The 24,492-nt window shown below is 42.8% G+C and overlaps 1 protein-coding gene across 2 annotated transcripts in view; it reads right to left on the reverse strand.

The window, feature by feature from the left end:
• Window positions 1-6,023: 6,023 nt before the first annotated feature.
• LOC120518890 (zinc-binding protein A33-like) overlaps window positions 6,024-24,492 on the reverse strand; it is a 40,056-nt gene continuing 21,587 nt past the window's right edge. For both annotated transcript variants that reach the window (XM_039741900.1, XM_039741901.1), the window contains exons 7-9: window positions 10,601-10,748; window positions 9,843-9,869; window positions 6,024-6,630 (exon numbers count right to left, since the gene is read on the reverse strand). In XM_039741900.1, the coding sequence (XP_039597834.1) occupies window positions 6,089-6,630; window positions 9,843-9,869; window positions 10,601-10,748 (717 nt within the window). In that variant the 3' untranslated portion in view covers window positions 6,024-6,088. The remainder of the gene's footprint in view (window positions 6,631-9,842; window positions 9,870-10,600; window positions 10,749-24,492) is intronic.

The raw sequence follows: 24,492 nt of genomic DNA on the forward strand, positions 1-24,492 counted from the left end.
AAAGTCAGGTCATAACTCCTTTCTTACCAATGTGAGATATGTGCAGCCTATGTTCACGTGCAGAGTAACTCTTGGTCTTCACCATTCAAAGCAGTCTCCACCATTGGTGACATGTTTGGGTCATCTTTTGAAGCCACTTGTCAAGTCCACTTCCCTGCCTTGTGTCTGACAGCTTCTTCCACTTCACCTGTGTAATAAAACCGCTGTCCTCCAAGGATTTCCTTCATCTGGCCAAGCAAGTGAAAGTCTGAGGGTGCAAGAGCGAGGCTTTAAGGCGGACATGCCACCACTGCCCTTCCCATCTGTACAAGAATCTGTGATGTTTCCAAAGAAGTGTGGGGGTTGTACATTATTGTGATGTCACAGCTGTGTCTTTTGTCTTTTGTTGCGGATGGCTTCTCAAAGTTTCCGGAGTGATGCAAAGTCTCTTATCTTTCATATCAGCTTGCTGAGGAACCGACTCGGCAGACACTTTCCTGTATCCAAGGATGTGGATAATCTGCTTGACAGCACTGTGACTGCAGCCAAGCTCCTCAACAATCTCTTGGACAGTGGTATATGCTAGATCCACGTGAATCAAGTTAGACATTGCTGAAGACGTGGTTTGTCTTCAGCACTGATTTTGCCTCCTTTAAACTTTATCATCCATCTTCACGCATTGCTCTCATCGATTCTCACCCCACCATATGCATTTCTGAGCCTTTAGTGGATGTTGGCGGCAGTACATCCTTCTTTATTCAAGAACTCGATGACTGCTCTTTGTTTCCACTTAATATTCATGATTCACGCTGCTATAAAATCCCCCGTATTCATTTACAGAGGTGACACAAATTGCTCATTGGCAGTTAACCTAATAGTACTCACCATTGAAGCTGAATCTGTAATTGGGTATTTACTTCCTTCACAGTTAAACTCCTTTTCCAAGTGGTGTTTCTGTTATGTGTCAACCCTGTAAGTACGTAATTATGCAATTACTAGAGGCCTTTTATTTAGTTATAAAGTGTGTTATTTGTTTTCTTTTCACCTTCTAGGCATTGTCAGAAACTCGACACAGAGTCATGGAAAGGTTTGGGGCAGCCACCCGTATAATTGGTTTCCTGGCTGCAAAGTCGAACAAATGAATACAGCACTGATGTGCACAAAACTGAGTCCAGAACAGAACTGAGGGAATAGGGAAAAGGTGCAGGCTTTTAAAGGGGAAGACAGGAAGTGAGATCATAGGGGTCGGGTTCATTGAGGTCTTCAGCCATTGGTTCGAGCCCGGACGGGACATCACAGGGGCCGGAGCCAGCAAGGTCTCCTTCAATAGGCTCGGTCCTGGATGTGACGTCAAGAGAGCAAGGTGGAATATCCCGTGAATGGTCTGAAAGCAAGGGAAAAAAAGAGTCAGTGCACTCTGCCACATCCCGGTGTGCCTCAGAACTGCCCTTACTCAAGCCCTTTAGCTACCTCCCATGCACACGTGTGTGACAGCGTATACCCCAAATTCTATGTAAATATGGTTATTCCCGAGTCACACTCAGGGTGATGTTGAATCCAGCAAGGGATGTATGTTAGAGACAGTAGCTTTTACTAAACCAAATGTCTACCTATATCTATCTATCGTCACACACATGCGATTAGGGGGCAGCCAACGAGCCCGATGGCAAAAGGAAAAAAGGCGAGGGTTTAGAACGGTGTACTAATGTCTGTCTCCCTTCCTCAACAGAAATAAATGAAGATTAAAGAATGCATCTTTCAGAGGCCCACCAGGGTAATGTCTGTTCCAACTGTATTAGATGACTCCACTTCCGTCCCAAACTAATGACTTCACTCCTGATGACCACATTTCTGGCTTCTGATTATGATGTCATCTCTGTCCCTCACCAGCAATGTCATTTTATTTCCTCCGTTTACTTCACTTCCTGCCATGCATACATAAAAATCCTGCAGAACTTTTATTTGGTTGTCAAATGTCTGATTTGATCACTTTGACAGTAATTTCATTCTTCTAGGACTACTCAGATCCTCAGAGATTATACAGGGAATTCCCCTACCCTTAATCTGTCTTCTCTGTCTGTTTATTTCATTACACTATCTACAATATCTATCTATCTATATCTGTGTATATCTATATATATTTATTATTTAAAAAATTATATCTTTCCCTAGGAGTACAGCAGTAATTCTAAAATTGAAAAAAAAAAACTAAAGAAAGAATACACTTCACTTCTGTAATATCAGCTGATACAATAAAATAATTTTGAAGGAAAGCTCCTGGCAAAAGCGTGTAGTTGTGGGGTTCTTGCTGCTTCAAGAGGGAGTGCAGGAGGCATGGTTCCCAGGTACGGGCAGGAGTGATGTTTTCCATTCGTCCATGGGTGAACTTTAATTTTGTGGTGCAATCAGGGCCATTTCTGGGCATAGGTGGTCTAGGCAAATGGTGCCCTCTAGTGGTCCAGGCGCATTGCCGTAGAGATTCCTACCTTTATTTTGTCAGGTCAGGTTGGGGAGCATGCACTGGTACAGCGCATTGCCGCACTCACCACATGACGAAACAGCTCGGGATCCCAGTGGCCAACACCCCAGGGGAGAGATGCAATCCAGTCCCACCCTCCGGAAATGACCTTCTATCTGCCGCAGCCAGGTCTTACGTGGGGTGCCCCCTTGGCCTGGTCCAGGCCAATGGGAAATAGTTTAGAGAAATTTGTGAAAATGCTTTTGAGAGATTGTTATTTGTATCTTAGGCTTCTGAAAGCGATATTCTGATTCCTGAAGTAACTTACTACACTTTTAAAGTCATCTGGAAGACAAAGACTCCATCAGAGACACCTATGCTGAACTTGAAGTCTGGTTGACAGTGGTGGACCGGTCATGTCTCCCTGAGAAATTCAAGGCCTAGATCTATCAGCAAGGAATCCTGCCTAGAATGCCCCGGAACTTGCTGATCTTTAAAGTCCCAATGTCAATGGTGGAGGACATGGAGTGCAACGTCTGTAGTTTCCTCCGCAGATGGCTAGGATTGCTTTATCACTTAAGTAACAATGCGTTGGATGGGGACATCGATAAATTGAAACCTTTGTTTAGTTCAGTTCATTGTGACATGTGTACTGGAATATTTACAGTATGAAGAGTCAAGAGGTCTCATGTGGTGCAGTTGCTCCAAAGCTTTAGGTGAAGGGCAATATCGCTGCAGGCACAGCCATCAGCAGGGGGGTAACAGCCAATATGAAGATTGACCCTCCAGCAAAGTTAATGGTCTTTGTTAAGAAGAGAGAGCAGGCTTTCCTCTGCAAGGGGTGGGGTGGTGAACACTGGCATGGAAAGGCAGCTGAAATTACCAGAGCATATCTCAAAGACTTTATTCAGGCCTAACATCATTCCAATCTCAGAAGCAACAAGGCAGGTGATCAGATTGGAAGCAGCTGTTCTGTGGGAAAAGGCTAAGGGAGAGGAAGGGATCAAAATACGCAAAGCTGGTGGATGATTGCCACAGGCAAGGGTGGAGGTCAATGTGCTTGCCCATCATGGTGGACTGCTGGGGCTTCACAGGCCAGTCCTTCACTAAGGCCTATGGAACCCTGGGCATCACAAGGAAGAACAGGAAGAGAGCCATCAGATCCAACACAGAGGCAGCAGCAAAATCCGCTAGGTGGCTCCAGATAAAAAGGGGAGAGCAGACCACTTGAACAGAGATGGAGTCACCTGATCAGGATGTTAGAAAAACCCGAAATACCAGACGATTCCAGGTTAAAATCACTGATGATGCATCCACGATTGCGCATTTGAAAATAAACTTTGAACATCCAGAAATATATATTGAAATATCTGCACTGCAACAGAAACCCATTTTTCGGGAAATGAGTTTGAGATGTCTAAAAATGTCTTTTAGGTATTTAAAATGTGAATCAAACTGTGAGGATATCTGAAATGAATAAAGTGTTGCTATTAAATAATGAGACGAGAGCTGTTCTGGATCAAAGCAGATTGCATAGGCTGGAGCTGGATGAGCGTCATTGAACTTGGGGAAGCATAAACAAACTTGGCAAGATTCAATTATGTCACATAGTTTACTGGTATGCATTATCTGAAGTTAATACATTTTTCTTGTGCCACAGGAAATATAATCAGCTCAGAAATCGAGCAACATGTCAGTTTGAAATTTTTGGTGAAGCTGAACATGGCCACCATTTAAGGTCATGTGATTAGCGAGACAGCTTCAGGGCCTATCTGCTGGCATCTAAACTCATAATCGTTGGCATAAGGAATTGTGACATCCCTTCCAGATCTGGCAACGTGGACCTCTCTCTTCTGCAAAGGAGGATTTAAATAAAATACCAATCAATTAGTCAATAAATAATCGCACTTTTGAAAAAAATTTCACTCTGCAGAAAAAGCTGCCATTTTGTTCAAAACTTTGCCAACATCTTTTTCCAGTTATATGGAATTAACCATTGGTGCCCCAACTCTTTGTCTTTGCTTGTTTCTTGCATTTGCAATAGGTAGATCAATAAATTGTTAGAAAAGGTGCTTTATGATGGATTAATAGATGGAATGATAAATAGAACTATGATCAGAAGACAGCTTCAGGGCCGATCTGCTGATAATTCAATCCCAGACCTTCAGAGCTCAGGATCTTCGATGTGAGGAATTGTGACATCACATTCTAATGGATCCAACTGTTCCACCAAGGAGGATTTTTCAGTGAAAAACCTTACTTTTGAAAAGACATTACTCTACAACGAAAGCTAATGTGTTGTTCACTGAAACACTCCTGGGACCTGAATAAGAGGAGCCGCCTCGATCCATTGAGGGGACAAAGTCGGGAGAAAGAGGACAAAGCCTGAGGAGGAGTGGAGGTGGATGGACTGGCGGCAAGAAGTAACACGCCCTGGTGGCTTACAATAGAGAGATAGAGAGAGAGATACAGAGACAAGAATGGCACTACATGAAAGACAGATTAGATAGATAGATACTTTATTTGTCCCCAGGGAGTAATTTGGCAAGCAGAATTAACATTTAGAGCTATTTCAAAAATAAATGTGGGATATCTTCTAATGTGGCTCATTTTTAAAGAAACCTGCTATTCCCTTCCAAATATTTTGACATATATTCCTTTACATTCTAAAATATATGCAATACATTTTGAGATAGTTCAAATATATTTTCAGATATCACAAAACAAGTGACCACTTCAAAATACTTCAAATACATTTGTTTTATCTCAAATAATTGTCTGAAATGAATTCCGAGATATCAGAAAGTAATTTCTCGTAAGATTTCCAATTCTTTCAATGGGACTTCCTGACTATTTTAAGATACCTTGAGAAGTCAAGCAAAATGACAACTTTTATTGGTTAACAGATCAGATTACAATATGCAAGGTTTTGAGGAAACTCAGGCCCCTTCTTCAGACAAGATCTTACAAGGGATACATACATTGCATATTGTAATTTTTTTAGTTGGCCAATAAAAGGGGTCATTTTGCTTGACTTCTTATTGCACCCATAATGGCTAACATGGTACAACACCCTACCACTGAAGATACCTTGAAAAGAACGTTCTTTCAGATATCTGTAATTCATTTTATAATATCTTACATTCATTTCCAAATTCCTTAAAATACATTTGGAGATATCTCTAAGTCAGCAGTCTCCAACTCTGGTCTTGGAGGGATCCAGTGGCTGCAGATTTTCATTCTAGCTCTTTTCTTAATTAGTGACCTGTTTTTGCTGCTAATCCATAATCCATAATTACATTTTAAGATATCCCAAAATGCAGTTCAGAATATCTTAAAGCACATATCTAAGCTTCACTAGCACATTATATTTCAAATGTGAGTAGGGAAGTGTTTCTTTGGTTGTGTCCCCCTAATCCTAAGGCACTGTACACTATAAAACAGCGCACAAGACTGACCAGCAACTTTAGGACTCTCCACTTCCTAATTAGGACTTCTTGAGGTAAAGCTTTAATGGCCTAGTGATCAAGTCTTACAAGATCTTACATGTCCTCTTCCATATTTCAATTTTTGGACTCAATGCACACAAATTCTTATTTATTGGGCTGGTTTTCCTTTTTTTTTTTTTAAATGACATGCTTACTGTACCTGTTATTTTACACTAAAGGAGCAGATTTTCAGAGGATGGTCATTTTTATCTTCATAAGTAATGAAAGGATTGAAGTACGGGTAGAGCTTCTCAGTAAACGTGTCAAAGAAAGTGTAAAGATGACCTCTGGAAGATACATCATAAAACGAGAGGAAACCTCCATCATAATCCAGAAATATCCCCACCTTTCGGGGCTTTGTATTCATGGAAAGGTTAACAGTGGGGTTACCACAAGCCCTGACATGACTCCCTTCTCTCAGACATAAAGTCCAGTAGCCATTCTGGGGTGACAGCATAAGCATTCCCTTTCTCCTAACTGACTCCTTTGCAACTCCCAGATCCCAGTCGGTCTTGTCTCCGGTGTCCACTTCCCAGTAGTGCTTTCCAGAATGAAAGCTTTTAAGTCCTAGTACACTGATCACTGGATCGAATCTCAGAGGACTGTCGGGGAGGTGTTGGCGTTCATTAGCATATCTCACAGCTTTCCCATCTTCTGAGAGAATGAGCCATGGAGATGCAGTATCGGGATCCAGGGTCACATCAGCTACAAAGAAAAGAACAGACGACGTGATTAGGACTTGACATTTGGGTAACTGCTTCATTGAAGGTGATTTACAAGTTCAAGATACTGTATATTAAAACTTCTCAGAATGTTTTGCTTTATAATTGCAGCTGTAATGAAAATAAAAAATTGAGCTTTTTTTCGTTTTGTTAATCGCGACTCCGTTGTGTAGCACCAAAAAAGAAGAAAGATGTTGGAAGAATGGCTTTGGAAGAAAGAGGATTGAAGACAAATAGAAATAAGACAAAAGAGATGAAGTTTAAGGATGATCAGGATTCAGTATCTGGGATGAGAGGAGAAGACAGAGAATGAGATGCAGAGATAATTCACAGAGTGCAGTATGGATGGAACATTTGGAAGGAGGTATCAGGAGTAACGTGTGATCGAAAAGGCACTTTGTAAATGACAGACAGACAGATTGATACTGTATTTGTCCCAAAGATGCCCTTCCAGTGGTAGCAGATTTAAGTATGAGCAACATGGACGTCAGGATGGCATCTTGCCAGGGGAGGCTTGGGGGGGCCCACACCAAAAAACTCAGAATGGAATTACAGCCTGAGCCAGTTAATCCATTAAGGGTACCATCAATGAAGTTAAGGGGCACCTGCTCCGTAAAGTCCATGTTATGTTCATACTGCAGAGGGTCGGCGATAATGTAACTATAAAGGATGTGCACTGCAGACACCAACAGGGGGACCAGAGCTGTCAAAGTCTTAAAATACTGCTGGCACACTGGTTATTAAAGCTAAGGATGCATGCTCCATAAATGTGTGAAATGTACGCAGAGGGACAAAGTTTATGTAACTGCAGAGACATGCATACCGGACATCAAAGTCTAATACTGACTACCAACTATGGACACCCCAAACCTCACCAGCAACTAAACACAGCGCCAGTTCCCCAAATCCCATGCCTATTGGTTGTGGAAGATGAATGTTCTCTTCGTTCCCTTGTACTAATTAATGTCTGAGAAGTAAGCTTTACTAAACCATGTAAAAGCATGCTTTGTTTTAGCAAACAGAAAAATATTTGTGCAAAGGACTCAAGGTCTGAGCATTCCACACATGAGTCTGCCTTATCACGTTGTCCCTTAGCTTACATCTGAACGCCATAACAAAAGGGGCCAAGAAATCAAGTTTTACAAGGGACGTTAAAGGGGCTCAAGGATTGTGTATAATAAAGTGTTGACTGTTACATTTCATAATGATATTAAATTACGCATTCTAGGGGTATAAACTGGACCCCACCCAACAGACAGGGTTCAGAAGAGCCCTGACGCTGTCATGTATATTTGATTGTCTGCTTTTCTGAAACTCTTCTCACTGTGACTCTGCAAAATAAAGCTGCTTTATAACCACACCTGCTGTCTGGTCTGAAGGCTTCGTCCACATGGTCCAAATGGGCTTTGACCAGCACTGCCCTGCAGTATGCCTATCGAATTAAGTGCCTGAGGTGGTTTCTGGGGTCCAACAATCAAATTGTAAATTCTTTCCTAAGTTAGGTTATTATCAATTAGAGGTATGACTTTAACATAATTATTCAATTTCTAAGCATGTCTTAAAGATCAGAGGGTGTGTCAATCTGCATGTAGCTTGTATTAACTAATATTCATTTATAGTAAAGTGAAAGAAAGTGAAACAGAGAAAGAAAGAAAGAAAGAAAGAAAGAAAGAAAGAAAGAGATTTTTTGTGAGCATCTTCATTTCAGACTGCAAAGCAACACAATAGGAGTATTTTGAAGGGAGTGATTCTTTTCTGTACCCACTGTATGAGTGTGGCATTTATGCAAAATGAATGGATGGCAGCAGCAGCAGTTCTTATCACAGACTACACTCCCAAAGTGCCTAGTGCTCAGGTGCGAGGTCTTCTTGTGTTACACAGTGAGCAGCTCAGTCTTTCCTGGCAGAGCCTCCTGCTGCAATGGCAGATTGATCTGGCCTAGTATTTATGTGCTTTCACACTTCCCTACAGCATTTTTGATCTATAGGGATGTTGAAGAGCAGGGGCCAGTACGGGTTTCCTAGCCCCTTCACCAGTCCTGTCCAGGTCCAACCTTTCTCCTCAAATCTTCCATTAGCCAATGTTTTACCCATGAAAACTGTCTCAGAGGGGATCCACCTTGTGCTTTTACACCTGCCCACGCTGTCCTCAAACGCACCTCTTTACTCATTTTAGCCGGTCATAAGGCAAGCCAAGCAGCTCGGCACATCTTATAACAGAGTAATTGCTAAACGAAATGCAATTAACTCTAACATTTATTATGTTTTCCTAGTACAAGCTGTTGTCACGGTTATATTGGCTGTTTAATGCATGGCACTTTGAATAACATTGTTTGTATATGTTGACAAGATACAGGACACACATGGCACATAAAGTAATTATTCGTAGTCCATCCCTATATTGCTTTGCTATGCAGCTATTCTTCTCCTCTTGGAAATTCCATGAAACAACAGCTTCTCTTAACTTATGTGACTATCATGGAAAATCACAGTTTTTGCTGAGAAACCATTGTCTACACTAATAAAAAGTACTGTAACTGTTAATCACATGTACAGTAAGACTACATGGTTCTTCTATGCCATAAATTGGTCAAAGCTTCAAAGTGTTCCATATGCATCAAGCATCTTTCATTATTTTCCTTACATCTGGCAAACAGACTCTAATCTTCACTAATATTGTAAGGTTTGCCAATCTTTGAGTAACCAAATATATATATATATATATAATATGACAATCTCAGACTCTCTGTGATGCTGGGCCCTGGCTGGACCATTCAAGGATATTCCCAGAGCTGTCCCTAAGTCACTCCTGTGTCACCTTTGTTTTGTATTCAGAGAGTTCTGGAGAAAGTTTGAATTAAGGATATCCCTGGAATTTGCACCGTTCAGCTTTCCCTCTGCCATGTCTAGTGTCTGTGCAGTCCCCAACCCCACACCATGATGCTGCAGTCATCGTTGGAATGGCACTGCACAGATGTAATGAGACGGAGCCTCCAGGGATTATTGTGAGAAGGCAAAATTTCAGAAAGAAGGAAACATAAACCAGAAATCGTAGTCTGTTCAGGTAATACATTATATTTGTTTGTGCAAAGGTCACACACGGTAATTTCAAATAAAGTTAAAGTGGAGATTGTTTCTTAGCAAGGAATACGGCTTTAACAGGTAAGTAAATGCATACTTAAGAAAAAAAAACTACCTGCATATCTGCGCATCTGGGTCAGGTCTGAAAGAAATAATATTTACAAACACACATTAATTTTCATTCCACAGTTTAAGAGATATGTATGTTTCAAATTTTTTACCCCTTGCAATTCCTGAAGCTTTATCAATTTGTGTCTTCCACACCAGCTTCTTAAAATATATAATTTTTTATGCATTTTCACCTTCACCAGTATGCAAGAATATCAAACATACTGAAATAATCTGAATATGGCAAAAGCAATTATTTGTATTGTTACACGTGTGTGTCTGTGGACCACCCTCCTGACACATCTGGGGAGAACCGTCCCACCCTGGGATGCAAGGGGGTGCTGTCAAGAATGTTAACACCTCTTTCGTTTCCAGCAGAGAATTATGGGAATGTTTTTTTTCTGTTTACAATGTATACTGCTTTTTCCACAAGTACCTGATAATATTGTTATAGCAAAAAATGCATGTGTTTTGCAAGTTTTGAACGAAAGACTGGATGATGGACATGTGGATTATGTAACACAAGCAAAAAATTTTTCAGTGGACATTTTTCATATCATTCGCCATTGGGCTTCTTTTTCCTCTCATTATATGGAAAAGCACGATTAAGATTTTTCTCAGCCATCATTACAGTCTACATGAGTTAAGTTATCATTTTGGAATGCAATGTGTTTTTAAATGTTCTTAATTGTGTAAGAAGTTTTACTTTCCTTTATTTTACCATTACCCGCCTATACACAGAGAGAAGTTTGAGGACATACTCACCTGACTGGATTTTCATGTTTATAACCGAGGTGATGTATTCTGCCAAATCATAAAACATAGTGTTGACAACTCCCAGGAGGAAATCTGAACCATCAGGCAAGTCACATTTTTCATGACTCAATGAAATTTTGCATGCAGATTGGTAGACCTGAGGAATCCAAAAAAATTATATTATATTAATATATATATATATATATATTAATATCCATCCATTATCCAATCTGCTATATCCTAACTACAGGGTCACGGGAGTCTGCTGGAGCCAATCCCAGCCAACACCAGGTGCAAGGCAGGAAACAAAACCCCAGGCAGGGCGTCAGCCCACTGTAGGACATACACTCACACCCACACACAAAGCACACACTAGGGACAATTTAGGATCGCCAATGCACCTAACCTACATACTGGAGCACCTGGAGGAAACCCACGCAGACACAGGGAGAATATACAAACTCCACGCAGGAGGACCCGAGAAGCAAACCTGGGTCTCCTAACTGTGAGGCAGCAGCACTACTAATGTGCCACCGTGCCGCCCTATATATTAATATATTATATATAATATAAATAAATCCAGGGATAAGACAAGACTTTTTCAGAGAGATACTTTCAAGTCCCAAGAGATTCAACCACAACCGAGGCCAGAAAAAAAGACAAAGAGTAGATGAAAAAGTAGAATGTTGTAAAGAGGTTCCAAAACGTGGGCGCGATACACATGCAGAGCAGGTTAGATATAATGAAAGTACTAAAATTTGAAAGTCTCGAAAAAAATGATAGTAAAGATCGCATTAGTGCTAACAAATGGAAATTATTACTCTGAAATAACGGAACAGCGAAAAGAGATTGAATATTTTGTCCTGATTTAAGCTTTAAGACAGAGAATTGTAGATCATCTTATTTGTGTTGCCATCAGGGAAAAGTAGTGTTTCTTCCCAAAACAGACACATATCCACGAGAATTTAAAGATTTTTTTTGTTTGGTGAAAGTGAAATCCACATACTGCAGAAATTTGAAGTGGTTTTGGAGTGTTGCCGAGCAAAGCCTCCCCCCCAGTGTGTGTGTATTATTTTATGCATATATATATATTCATCGACAGGGGTCTCTTCATGCCAACGCCGATGCCCTTTCCCGGGCCCACGACCTCTCGGTGCAGGTCGCCCGACCCGACGGGTCTGGGCTGAGGGGGGAGTCTTGTCACACACGTGTGCATGGGAAGCAGCTGAAGGGCTTAGACAATACTGCTTATACATCTGCCCGGGGGGGGCGGGGTACACTGACGCTCTTTCTGAGTTCTCTGCAGGTCTTACCCGGGAAATCCCACCAGGAGCCGCCATTTCCAGGAAGGACACATCACTTCTGGTTCCAGCCCCAAGGATGAGGTCACTTCCGGTTCCAGCCCAGAGGACGACATCATTTCTGCCCTCTGTGCTATAAAGCTCACTGCCTTTGCTTTGGCAGGCAGTTCTGTTTTGGACTCTGTTGTTGTATAAACTATTTACAATGACTCAAAGACTTTTGCAGCCGGGAAACCGAATTAAACAGGTGGCTGCCCCAAACCTTTCCACGCCTCTGGTCTCCACTTATTACAGTGGCGTAGCCGGCAGGATGGTGTCCCCGATGAACCCGGGACACGAACTTTCATGGAACCAGGTGGATGAGTACCGGGGCCGAGTTTCGGGGCAGGGAGTGCGCCGGAGGGTCAGGAAGGTCGCGGTGCAGGCTCTGCTCCACGAGCATAACCCGGGGCTAACAACCCATCTCGTGGAGAAGGAAGAGGGGACCCACAGGCGTGGGCTGGCTTCTGGGGAACACACACGAATGGCTCAGTATGCTCTCCTTGGCGGGAAAGCCGAGCCGCCTATCGGGACCAAGGTCCCTGTTAACGATGGGTTGTCCCCAGGCCAGCAGGTGAAGGAAATACTAGACTGGGAGTTTAACCCAAGTAAAGGGCTGTCAGAGCAGGCTATGGCTCACTGGCAACAGGTGGGTGAGTGGCTACGGCCATTTGATTTGACCCTCTTACAAATAGTGCAGCAGGTGGCCTGTTTTTTGCTGCTAAAGCAGCTACCCCAGGATTTTGCCCAGCCGGCCTGGGGCGAATTTCATTCTATGGACGAGCTATTACAACTCTTGCAAACCCAGGGGCCGGCTGTGAAACCTGGGAGGCAGAACAGCCGCTGTGGACTACCGGGAGCTATGTCCTACTAAAGCAGTCCCTTCCACGCAATCCAGAGCCTGTTCCGAAGTCGCCGGGCCGTCTGGCTTGCGACCTGTCGGGGAACAAGGCGGACCGTAGGGGACAATGGCGGGATTGTTTGTGTGCCCTTAGCAATCCCCTGGCGGATAAACATACGGGGGAGCTTCTCATTAATGGACATAAAATAACAGCTCTGTTCGATTCCGGCAGTAACGTGTCTGTCATTGCTCGCCGTTTTATTCTACCGCAACAATGGATTAAAAATAAGACCAGTCTAAAATGTATACGGAGATATCCGCGTACAATACCGCCCGATTATTACGTATGTCTCGGAGGAACCCTTGACAGCTTACGTGAGGTACATCCGGATCCTCCGTTTCCGTAATCCTCGGGCGGACTGGTCTGAGTAACAGCGGTAGCTTAGAAAGCATTCCCCGAAAAGCTTATGGCCTCGTTATAGATGACAAAGATTCATCTCAAGCTGCTTCCACACCGTGTAATCAGCCGACAGGGAGTGGGGCGGTAGGCCAAGAGAATGACGAAGACACTCCCGGACCGTCGCGGGCTACTACGTCATCCACTAGCGCCCCGGCAGCGAGGGAGGAATCTCCGCCCCTTGAGGTCAGACTGGACCCTCTCTCTGAATTGTTCGTTCAGTTTAGAGCAACACCAACTTCTTTCAAGAGAGAACAGTGGAATGACGACTCTCTGAAACACATAAAGAATGCAGTGGTTCTCGTTAACGGCCAACGCACGCATTTGCCCATGCCACAGGGACCTCACTTTGTCATTGATAATGAGTTGTTGTATCGGGTTGCTGAACATGACGGGAAGGTCCGGAAGTTGGCGGCAGGTTTGCGAGTTAGCACACTCCCACCTTCTTGGAGGCCATCTCAGCTCCGATAAGACATTAGAGCGAATTAAGCTCCGTTTTTTCTGGCCGGGGATTAACGAGGAGGTTCGCCGATTTTGCATTTCCTGTCCGGAGTGTCAACTGCGGCAAATTCCTAGGAGGGGCCGTGCTCCTCTGGTCCCCCTTCCCCTTATTGACGTTCCCTTTGACAGGATTGGGGTTGATATAGTAGGACCCCTAGAACCCTCAGCCGAGGACATAAATATATACTCGTCCTCGTGGATTATGCAACCCGATTCCCTGAAGCCGTTCCGTTGCGCTCGGCTACCACTAAAAACATTGCACGGGAACTAGTAGGAGTCTTTTCGCGAGTGGGCATTCCTAGAAGTCCTGACGGACCAAGGAACGCCTTTCACCTCGGAAACGTTCAAGGAGACTGCCAAGTTACTGAAAATAAAGCATTTAAAAACCTCGGTGTATCATCCTCAAACCGATGGGCTAGTGGAGAGATTTAACCAAACTCTCAAGCAAATGCTACGTAAGGTAGTCAGCAAGGATGGGAGGAATTGGGACCAACTCCTCCCCCTTGTCCTCTTTGCCTACCGGGAAGTTCCTCAAGCCTCTACGGGGTTCTCTCCATTTGAATTACTGTACGGAAGACAACCCCGGGGTTTATTAGATATTTTAAAAGAGGGCTGGGAAGGGGAGGCACAGCCCTCCACTAATATTTTGGAATATATCGCCCAATTGCACGATAGATTTGATGCAATAAGACCGATTCTAAAAAGTCATATAGAGGAGGCACAATCAGCACAGGCCCGCCTTTATGACCGTGGCGACTCTCCGGGAGTTCCAACGGGGGATCAGCGTCATGGTGTTGGTACCTACTTCTCACTCTAAACTGCTCGCACATTGGCTAGGCCCCTACGAAATTAAGGAGAGGAAGGGATTGGTTGACTATTTGGTGAAACAGCCCAATCGCCGACCAGCTGAGCGAGTGTATCATGTAAACCTGCTGAAACCGTGGAAGGAGAGGGATCCCGATCCCTCCTCCGGACAGCCCTGCTCTCTCTTCGCTGAAGTAAGTTCCCTTAATTTCGGCGAGCAGCTATCTCCCAGACAGAAACAGGAGCTCGAAGCAGCTATCCGCTCTGACCTCTCTGATTGCGCACGACATATTGACTGACCCGGGGGTGATCGTCCGTGAGCGACCCTACAGACTCCCGGAGGCAAAGAAAGTAGAAATGGAACTGGAAATCAAGCGAATGCTGGCACTAGGAGTAATAGAGGAAAGTAGTAGTCCCTGGTCCAGTCCCATCGTCTTGATTGCTAAGCCTGACGGCAGTTGGAGGGTTTTGCAATGACTTCCGTTGGCTCAACCAAGTTTCCCGATTTGATGCTTATCCCATGCCTCGCGTGGATGACCTCCTCGAGACTGGGACCAGCCAAATTCTTGACTACACTTGACATGACAAAGGGGTACTGGCAGGTTCCTTTAGCGGAGTCCGCGAAGGAAAAAAACGCGTTTAGCACTCCTAGCGGACACTGGCAGTATTGTGTCCTTCCATTGGGTTGCAGGCCTGCGACTTTTCAGCGTCTGGTGGACAAAGTGCTCCGGCCCCATAACTCGTTCTGTGCTGCCTATCTGGATGACGTTGTCATCTATTCCAGCACCTGGAAGGAACACACACAGCAGGTCACAGCAGTATTACAGACAATGGGGTAGGCCGGGCTCCGAATCAACCCCAAGAAATGTTTGTTTGGATTGAGAGAAGCCAAATATTTGGGCTACCTAGTGGGCCGGGGTACTGTGAGGCCACAGTGTTCCAAGTTGCAAGCCATAATGGCTTGGCCCCGTCCATAAACCAAGCGGCAAGTCCAATCCTTTCTCGGTTTGGCCAGGTACTACCGCCGGTTTGTGCCTCGCTTCTCCGAGAGGCGGCGCCCTTGACCGATTTGACAAAGAAAAGAGCTCCTAATACGGTGGTATGGTCTGATAAAGCGGGGGCTGCATTCAGTGACTTAAAAAGGGCTCTGACTTCAGCACCTATCTTAATCTCCCTAACTTCTCTCTCCCTTTTATCCTCCAGACGGACGCTTCGGACACAGGCTTGGGTGCCATGTTGAGCCAAAGCGTCGACGGTGTTGAACACTCCGTTATGTACCTGAGCGGAAACTGTTGGACAGGGGAGACCAGGTGCAGCGGCGGTGGAGAAAGAGGCTCTGGCGATCAAATGGGCGGTGACTCAGCTGCGGTACTACCTCTTGGGTCGCGTGTTCACTCTGGTGACGGATCATGGACCTCTGAAGTGGATGGCCCTTCACAGGGATTCGAATCCACGGGTCACGAGGTGGTTTCTTGACCTGCAGCAGTACAAGTATACGCTCGTTCATCGACAGGGGTCTCTTCATGCCAGCGCCGATGCCCTCTCCCGGGCCCATGACCTCTCGGTGCAGGTCGGCCGACCCGTCGGGTCTGGGCTGAGGGGGGAGTCTTGTCACACACGTGTGCATGGGAAGCAGCTGAAGGGCTTAGAAAATACTGCTTATACATCTGCCCGGGGGGGTACACTGACGCTCTTTCTGAGTTCTCTGCAGGTCTTACCCGGGAAATCCCACCAGGAGCCGCCATTTCCAGGAAGGACACATCACCAAGGATGAGGTCACTTCCGGTTCCGGCCCCAAGGATGATGTCACTTCCAGTTCCGGCCCAGAGGACGACATCATTTCCGCCATCTGTGCTATAAAGCTCACTGCCTATGCTTTGGCAGGCAGTTCTGTTTTGGACTCTGTTGTTGTATAAACTATTTACAATGACTCAAAGACTCAACGGTATTTGGTCTCGTCCGATGCGAGAGATGGACGTCTGAAGTGGAGCTCCGCTAGCAGCAGTGTTATTTTTTTCATATTACTTGCTTATTATCCTGAGATATCCTGCATTTATTCAACCCAAGGACACTGCTACATTATATATGTAAGCATATATAAATATGGCCAGCAAGAAAGGGGTCCGAAAGAAAAGAAAACTAAAGCTGCACCCAAGCCAAGATCAGCAAGCCCTAGCTCAAGATACGGCCTTTCAGAGAGAGAGCTGGAACAGCTGGGCGAAAGTACAGACTCTTCGGGACCAAGGTCCGCTACATCGTCGCCGGCTGAGAGTGAAAAGGCGAGCGAATGTAAGATCGGGAGTGCAGATCTCGATAGCTCGCTGATCGGAGAACACCTGAAACTGGAAGGGGCCTTACAGTCCACGATCTCAATTACTCCACGCGAGCCGGGAATAGCGGGAGCACTGGCTACAGTAGAGTCTGACGCTTCACCCACGGTACAAGAAGGCACAATTAAAATGTCTAAACTGGAGGTGATGCTCGCTGAGATCGTACAAGATATAAAGAAAACCGAGAAGGCAAATGAGAAAGCAAGGGCAAAGGCACATGAGAGGCTGAAACAAGAGTTGCTGGAATTGAAACAGGAATGGCAGCAAGCAAGCGAAGCATACGGCTGATGCTGCAACAGGCAAATGAAAGGCTGCGAAAGAAATGCAAGTGGAAATCCGACAGGTGCTGGGTAAAATTGAAACGCTTACTGATCAATTGGAGGATCTCAAGGAGACATTCACGACTAGGATTGAATTAGCCGAAAATTTAGCCACCAGTGCTGAAGAAAAAGCAGAAAATGTCAGCTCCGAATGCAAAAAACTCGGAGACAGACTGGCTGCTTTGGAAGATGGAAGTAGAAGGTATAATGTCAGAATTGAAGGTCTGCCTGAGAATCGAGAAAGTTCAAACCCTGTGAAATTAGCTGCTGAACTTTTTCTAAAATAATCGGGGCGACTTTAAAGCAGAATCTGAGATAGCAGCAGCTTACCGCGTACGCGGATCAAACACCGTTAGACCCAGACCAAGGTCTTTTATAGTTCGTTTTGAACGATTATCATTTAAGCTAGAGGTGATGGCACTCCTCAGAAACAAGGAAGATATTACATATGAAAATAACCACATTCGTATCTTCCCTGACTTCTCTCCAGCAACAGCTACTAAAGCAGCCTTCTACAACATTAAACAGCGGTTATGGCAAGCCAGCGTCAAATACAGCCTCTTGTATCCGGCAAAACTGAAAGTGGAATGGCAGGTCATTTCTATGTCTTCGCTAGCAAGGAAGAAGCAGAAAAGGAATTAAGAAAGCTGATCCGGACTATTCTGATACATAATAGTGAGTCATGGCGGATTAATAATCTACTGTCTGATCTATTCGTTTTAAAATACGGGTTTTATCAGCATATATTCTCATTTTCTCATTATTACTTAGTATTACTAGGGCTATCTGTTTATGTTTTATTGTGCTTAATTACTTTTTCTTTCCTTTTTTTTTTTTTTCTAATTATTTCATCTCTACCCTAAACAGACTGTTCAATATCATACCCTTGGTTTATTGTTATTGCTATTACTGCATTAAGACTTGTTATGCTTATTTTGGACACATCTTTAACACCATCACCGGGTTTATTATCTGGGTGTATCATCTTAATGCACTAAAATTGCTGAAGACTATATATATATTTTAAGTGCAAAATTCTTTTTTTTTTTTTCTTTTTTAAAGACTATATTGGTAACAGATATCTCTATCTTTTAACCCTAAAGCGCCGCTGCATTGGGGCTTGTTTTGCTTTGGACGTGCTCTGTCTCTGGGTATGTCAGAGGACTGGGACTATGTGAAGTGGGTTTTAGCCTCACTTGGGGAGGCAAAAGGAGGGTGGGGGTTAAGGGGAGAGAAAGAGAGCAGGCTTGATCTATACCTAATCTATCCTATTAATCTTTATAATTATAACTACCAACGTAATAATAAGCTGCATGGCAACAACTCTAGGGGAAATAGGAAATTAAGACCTAAGCTGTCTCACTTCCAGTTAAGACTATAAAATGACATCAAAAACTCAGAATCAGTGTCTCCATGATGGGACAGTTAACTTCGTAAGCTGGAATGTTAAAGGCCTGAATCACGAATTAAAGAGAAAGAAAGTACTCTCTCACCTAACAGGTCTAAATGCTAAAATAGTATTTTTACAGGAAACCCACTTACTAAGCAAGGATCAGTTCCGGCTGCAAAAAGACTGGACTGGCCAAATGTTCCATTCTAGTTTTACAAAGAAAACTAGAGGTGTGGGAATTCTCATACATAGAACAGTACCATTTGTAGCATCAGATGTAGTATTGGATCCTGAAGGGAGATATGTAATGGTCATGGGAGACTTATCTAACTGTAAAATGATTTTGATAAATGTTTATGCACCTAATGTTGATGATAAGGAATTTATACAAAATTTATTTGCATCCATTCCCAATCTGAACACTCATAAAGTTATAATGGCTGGGGACTTTAATTGTGTTCTAAATCCACTTTTAGATAGGACTTCCTCCACAGGGGAAGCATCTAACACCGCAAAGATAATTACAAAGTTTATAACTGATCACAACTTATCAGATCCCTGGAGGTTTTTAAACCCAAATTCAAGAACATATTCTTTCTACTCACCAGTACATCATTGCTACTCAAGGATTGATTACTTCTTTATAGACAATAACTTCTTGCCTAAGATTAAATCTTGTAAATACGATGCTATTGTTATTTCTGACCATGCACCTATGATCTTGGAGCTAAAATTACTAAGCCCCATACACTCACCCGCAGATGGCCTCAACCCGCTTCTATTAGCTGACGAGAATTGTACTGAATTTATATCCAAACAAATCAAATTCTTTCTAGAGACAAATACATCCCTGAGATCTCTGCAGGAATACTCTGGGAAACTCTTAAGGCCTTCTTAAGAGGACAGATTATCTCATATCTTTCCCACAGAAATAAATCCGAAGCCAAGAAAGTAGCAGAGATAAAAAGCGAAATTACTAAAATAGATGAAGAACATGCCAGACTACCAAGCGAGACTCTACATAGGAGGAGGCAGGCTCTACATTCAGAATTAAACCTCTTGACAACTAAAGAAACTGAACAACTAATTTACAAATCCAGACATCATTATTATGAACATGGAGAGAAAGCTAATAAGCTTTTAGCTCAACAAATTCACAAGCAAGAAGTGCGCAACGCAATCTCGGTAATCACTAACACGAACGGAGATAAAATCGAACACAAAAATATAATGCACACTTTCAGAGACTACTATAAATCCCTATATACTACTGAGTTTAAAGAAGACAATACACAATCTAATGCATTTCTGGATACATTACAGATACCACAAATAGACGCTTTTAGTGTGGAGGAACTTGATAAACCTCTGGCATTATCAGAATTACTAGATGCTATAAAGTCACTCCAAGGTGGAAAGCAGCAGGCCCTGATGGCTACCCTGCAGAATTTTACAAGAAATTCTCCGCTCAGCTAGCTCCCTCCTATTAGCAACATTTACAGAAGCCAGAGATAACCAATCTCTTCCACAAACCTTTCGCCAAGCACTAATCACTGTCTTTCCAAAACAAAATAAGGACTTATTACAATGTGCATCATACAGACCAATTTCACTTCTGAATAACGACGTTAAAATACTCTCTAAAATCATAGCTAGAAGGATGGAGAAAGTGCTCCCTCGTAATATCACAAGACCAAACTGGATTTATTAGGGGCCGGCACTTATCTTCAAATCTTCGCCTGTTTAATGTAATATACTCACTAACTAAATCAAACACCCCAGAAATATTATTATCATTGGATGCAGAAAAAGCATTCGACATGATTGAATGGAAATACCTTTTACTACATTGGAGAAGTTTGGGTTTGGCCCAACATTTGTGCATGGATTAAATTACTGTATACTAACCCAGAAGCTTCAGTTTGCATCAATAACATTTGCTCAGACTACTTTAAACTAGAACGTGGCACTAGACAAGGATGCCCTTGTCACCGCTGCTGTTTGCATTGCCATTGAACCACTGGCAATACATTGTCGAAATACTGATCAGATAAAGGGGATTAGCAGAGAAGGACTGGAACAGAAAATCTCATTATATGCAGATGACATGGTACTGTATATATCGGACCCAGAAAATTCTGTGCCTGCAGTCTTAGCAGCACTCACAGAATTTCAAAAGATCTCTGGTCTCAGAATTAATCTGAATAAAATTGTACTCTTTCCAGTGAATTCTCAAGCATATAATATTAGATTAGACACCCTACCTTTTATCATTGCAGAACAGTTTAAATACCTCGGGTAAACATCACAAGTAAACATAAAGCTCTTTATCAACAAAATTTCACGTCTGCATGGAAAAAATTAAACAAGACTTGCATAGATGGTCAACCCTTCATCTCACACTAGCTGGAAGAATTAACACTGTTAAGATGAATATTCTTCCTAAGCTCCTTTTTATTTCAAAACATCCCAATATACATTAATAAATCATTCTTTAAGCAATTAGATTCAACAATAACCTCATTTATTTGGAATTCAAAACATCCACGCATCAAAAGAGCGACCCTACAAAGACAAAAGGCAGAAGGTGGCATGGCTCTACCTAACTTCCAGTTTTATTACTGGGCAGCAAATATACAGGCGATAAGAACCTGGACACAAATAGAAGAACATACACAGGCTTGGACCACAATAGAAGTAAAATCCTGCAGTACTTCTTTGTATTCCTTGCTCTGTGCTCCAATAAACACACGTTATCGGCAATACACTAATAACCCAATTGTGCTCCACTCACTTAGAATCTGGAACCAATGTAGAAAGCATTTTAAGACGGAGAAGCTTCTATCTGTGGCACCTCTGCAAGAGAACCACCTCTTTCAACCTTCACAAACATATGCAGTTTTAATATCTGGAAAAATTTGGAATTAACTTGCTTAGAGATCTTTATATAGACAACGTCTTTGCATCCTATGAACAATTACATTCCAAATTTAACATTCCAGCTACACATTTCTTTCACTATCTTCAAATCAGGAACTTTGTTAAACAGAACCTTCCAGATTTTCCTCATCTTGCACCCTCATCCATGCTGGAAAAATATTGCTCAATCTCAAGGACTTAGACTCCATCTCTACAATATATAAAATCATTTTACAATCCCTCCTTTCAAAGATCCAAGAGGACACTGGGAAAAGATCTCTCAATTAATATATCAGAAAGGAGTGGAAAGTAGCAATGCAGAGAATTCACTCGAGCTCCATATGCGCAAAGCATACAATTATACAACTCAAAATTATATATCGAGCACATCTGTCTCGACTAAAACTCTCAAAATGTTTCCAGGGCATGATCCAACCTGTGAACGCTGCAAACCAAGTCCCAGCCTCACTAGGTCACATGTTCTGGGCCTGCACCAAATTAACATTATTCTGGACAAAATTTTTAATTACCTTCAGACAGCCTTGGACTCACAATCCCTCCTAACCCATTAACAGCTGTGTTTGGGGTTCTTCCAGAGGGCTTAAAGTGGAGAAAGACAAACAAATTGTGATTGCATTCACTACACTGTTGGCACGCAGACTTATTCTGATAAACTGGAAGAACCCAAACTCTCCTCTTTTAAGTCAGTGGGAAACTGATGTGTTATATTATTTGAAATTGGAAAAAATCAAATACTCAGTTAGAGGATCTGTACAGACTTTTTCAAAACATGGCAGGATCTAATCAGTAATATTTTAAAATAAGTTCATAAAGCACAGAGAATTTATTAATTTAGGTATGTTTAAAGCCTTAAATTTTATGCCGTTTGGCTTGCTCTCTCTCTCAGGGTGGGGATCGATCTGTTCTTAACTCTATTTTTCTTTTGTAAAACTTGATTGCTTTGTATGGAGTGCAATAAAATTAATAAAAAAAAAAAAAAAATCATTTCCGCCCTCTGTGCTATAAAGCTCACTTCCTTTGCTTTGGCAGGCAGTTCTGTTTTGGACTCTGTTGTTGTATAAACTATTTACAATGACTCAAAGACTTTTGCAGCAGGGAAACCGAATTAAACGGGTGGCTGCCCCAAACCTTTCCACACCTCTGGTCTCCACTTATTACAATACATACTTGTATGCTAAATTTGGTTGATGTAAGTGAAACTGTACTAATGTTTTCATGTTTACATATACACAGACAGAGACAGACACACAGAATTCCGAATGATATTTTCATACTCAGGGAGGTCTAAAACGTTGAGATTCATCCAAAGCTCGAAATGGAATTTTTAGAGGATTCCAAAACTTTCTCTATGCTTTGTATACAAGAAAGTAAAAATGAATTCAAGAGATAACTTCAATTTTCACATCATTTCTGTAGCTCTTGGTTTATATAATTTATGATGTTTCATAGATGTAACAACAACATTTACAGTATTTATATAGTACATGTTCTTACAAACAATATAGTTCAAAGTGCTTTACAGGATGAAATTAAAAGGAATATATAAAACAAACCAAGATTAGGCAATACTATTATACAGTATGTAACAAAGAAAATGATAAGCTTGAATGACCAGGAGGACAAAGGGAAGAAAAAAAAAAAAAGACCACCACTCCAGTTAGACTCTTTCTTCTTCTTTCGGCTGCCCCTTCGTCCATATCTTTCTGTCCTTTGCATCTTGTTCTGTTACACCCATCATCTGCATGTCCTCCCTCACCACAACCATAAACCTTCACTTAGGCCTTCCTCTTTTTCTCTTACCTGGCAGCTCTATCCTTAACATCCTTCTCCCAATATACTCAGCATCTCTCCTCTGCACATGTCCAAACCAACGCAATCTCACTTCTCTGACTTTGTCTCCCAACTGTCTAACATGAGCTGACCCTCTAATGTACTCATTTCTAATCCTGTTCATCCTTGTCACAACCAATGCAAATCTTAGTTTCTTTAACTCTGCTACCTCCTGCTCTGTCTCCTGCTTTATGTTCAGTACCACCATCTCCAACCCATATAACATAGCTGGTCTCACTACCGTCCTTAAGACTTTCCCTTTCACTCTTGCTGATACCCGTCTGTCACAAATCACTCCTGACACTCTTCTCCACCCTGCCTCCACTCTCTTTTTCACCTCTCTTCCACAATCCCAATTACTCTGTACTGTTGATCCCAAGTAATCAAAGTCATCCACCTTCGCCAACTCTACTCCTTGCATCCTCACCATTCCACTGACCTCCCTCTCATTTACACACATGTATTCTGTCTTGTTCCTACTGACCTTCATTCCTCTTCACTCTAGAGCATATCTCCACCTCCTCAGGGTCTCCTCCACCTTCTCCCTACTCTCGCTACAGATCATAATGTCATCAGCAAACATCATAGTCCACGGGAACTCCTGTCTAATCTCATCTGTCATCCTGTCCATCACCATTGCAAACAAGAAAGGGCTCAGAGCCGATCCCTGATGTAATCCCACCTCCACGTTGAATGCATCTGTCACTCCTACCGCAGACCTCACCACGATCACACTTCCCTTGTACATATCCTGTACAACTCTTATGTACTTCTCTGCCACTTTCGACTTCCTCATACAATACCACAGCTCCTTCGAGGCACCCTGTCATAGGCCTTCTCCAGGTCCACAAAGACGCAATGCAACTCCTTCTGGCCTTCTCTAAACTTCTCCATCAACATCCTCGGAGAAAACATCGCATCTGTGGTGCTCTTTCTTGGCATGAAACCATACTGCTGCTCACTAATCATCACCTCACTTCTTAACCTAGCTTCCACTACTCTTTCCCATAACTTCATGCTGTGGCTCATCAATTTTATTCCCCTGTAGTTACTGCAGTCCTGCACATCCCCCTTATTCTTAAATATCAGCACCAGTACACTTCTTCTCCACTCCTCAGGCATCCTCTCACTTTCCAAGATTCCATTAA

The sequence above is a fragment of the Polypterus senegalus genome, chromosome 18 (genome assembly GCF_016835505.1).
Source record: "Polypterus senegalus isolate Bchr_013 chromosome 18, ASM1683550v1, whole genome shotgun sequence".
Classification (NCBI taxonomy): Eukaryota; Metazoa; Chordata; class Cladistia; order Polypteriformes; family Polypteridae; genus Polypterus; species Polypterus senegalus.